Source organism: Helobdella robusta, assembly GCF_000326865.2.
Source record: "Helobdella robusta unplaced genomic scaffold HELROscaffold_63, whole genome shotgun sequence".
NCBI lineage: Eukaryota > Metazoa > Annelida > Clitellata > Rhynchobdellida > Glossiphoniidae > Helobdella > Helobdella robusta.
In genome coordinates this window covers 394,689-396,363 of record NW_008705353.1, presented here as the reverse complement: position 1 = coordinate 396,363, position 1,675 = coordinate 394,689, and the positions used below count along the sequence as shown (strand labels likewise).

General features: G+C 34.1%; 1 protein-coding gene across 1 annotated transcript in view; it reads right to left on the bottom strand.

Annotated features, from left to right (window-relative positions):
- Positions 1-469: 469 nt before the first annotated feature.
- HELRODRAFT_180603 (hypothetical protein) overlaps positions 470-1,675 on the bottom strand; it is a gene marked incomplete at both ends in the record, with an annotated part of 3,721 nt that continues 2,515 nt past the window's right edge. The window contains 2 exons of the mRNA XM_009029911.1: positions 470-597; positions 771-947. Coding sequence (XP_009028159.1) covers positions 470-597; positions 771-947 — 305 coding nt within the window. The remainder of the gene's footprint in view (positions 598-770; positions 948-1,675) is intronic.

Below are 1,675 nucleotides of genomic sequence, written 5' to 3'. Positions count from 1 at the left end.
ATTTTGTTTTTCGTATTTTGTTGTTGTTGTTGTTAATTATGACGTAATAAAACAATTGCTGCTACTAACCGTTGATGAAAATTTGCAGATTGTGATTGGGAGATCTGTTCGTCAGCTTCAAGTCGAATCTATCCGTCCGTCCGTCCGTCCATCAAACCAATGAATGAATGAATGGATGAATGAATGAATGGATGGATAAATGAATGAATGGATGAATGAATGAATGAATGGATGGATGGATGAATGAATAAATGAATGAATGAATAAACGAATGAATGATTGAAAAACTGAATAAAACTAATTACAGATTAATAACTAAACAATCACATAGACAAATATTTACAAGTGCTAACTTAGGAAGCAAACATTAAAAACAAATGAACAAACGAACAAGCAAACATCAAAAACATCTGTGCAAACAAACGTGATGTTCAAATGCAATACTCGCTTGTGTAATGCAATACGATTACTAATACGGATATACCGATTCTAACGAGTACCGATAATTACGAATACCAATGAAAACAAGCACGGACCGAGTCAAGTTTTGAATCTTCTCCGATCGGATACCCATCAAGTTCAACTCCAGCTCATCACCTATAAAATTTTCATTTAAATGAATGAATAAAACTGTCCAACAATTAAAAACAATCACACACACACAAAACAGACACACACGCACCCACACACACACACACATACATACACACACATATACGAAACGAAACGAAATACACACATACACTTAATAATTTCCCGCCAAATCTAACCCGGAAGTTGTTGTTTAGTCCAGAGTTGTGGATTATCAAACAAAGAATAAGTAGCCATTTTAAATTCGCAATCCATAGAAACATTGGAGCCAACTTCAGCCAATAGAATTTTGGGTTTCGTCACCATCGTCACTTCTGGCAAATATGGCTTTGACGTTGTCGGGGGACTTGTAGGTGCTGATGATGAGGATGAGGGTGACGTCAATGAAGATGGAGATGGAAAAGTTTTTGTGGTAGTTGGTTGTTGTTGTTGCTGATGTTTCTGACTTGGCTTGGACTCTGTATTCATTATTTTAAATTCTTCCATCTATTGTTCGTTTATTCATTTATTCGTTCGTTCATTTGTTCATTCATCCATCTATCTATCTATCTGTCCGTCTGTTTGTTTATCCATCCATCTATCCATCCATCTATCCATCCACTCAACTTTACATTCATTCGTCCATTAATCTGTCTGTCTTTCCATTCATTCATCCATCCATCCATCCATCCGTCCATCCATCCGTCCATCCATCCATCCATCCGTCCGTCGGCCCTTCCCCTTATTCATCCATCAATTTCGTTGCGTCACAAAAACGTCATAATTATCTTGGAATTTCGTCTCAAAATTACGACTATTATTTTGATTATTATTATTATTTATTATTGTTGTTGTTATTATTATTTTATTATTATTTATTATTATTATTATTATGAACATTATATTAAATACACATGTTTTGATCGATTTAATTGTTTGAAAATCATTGGTTGAATTTCGTTAAATTCATTCATTCATTCAACTATTCATCTTTTTAATTATTCATTTATTCGTTCGTTCATTTGTTCATTCGTTCATTCATTCATTCGTTCGCTCGTTCGTTCGTTTGTTCATTCGTTCGATTTTCAACGTTTCTATAAACTTA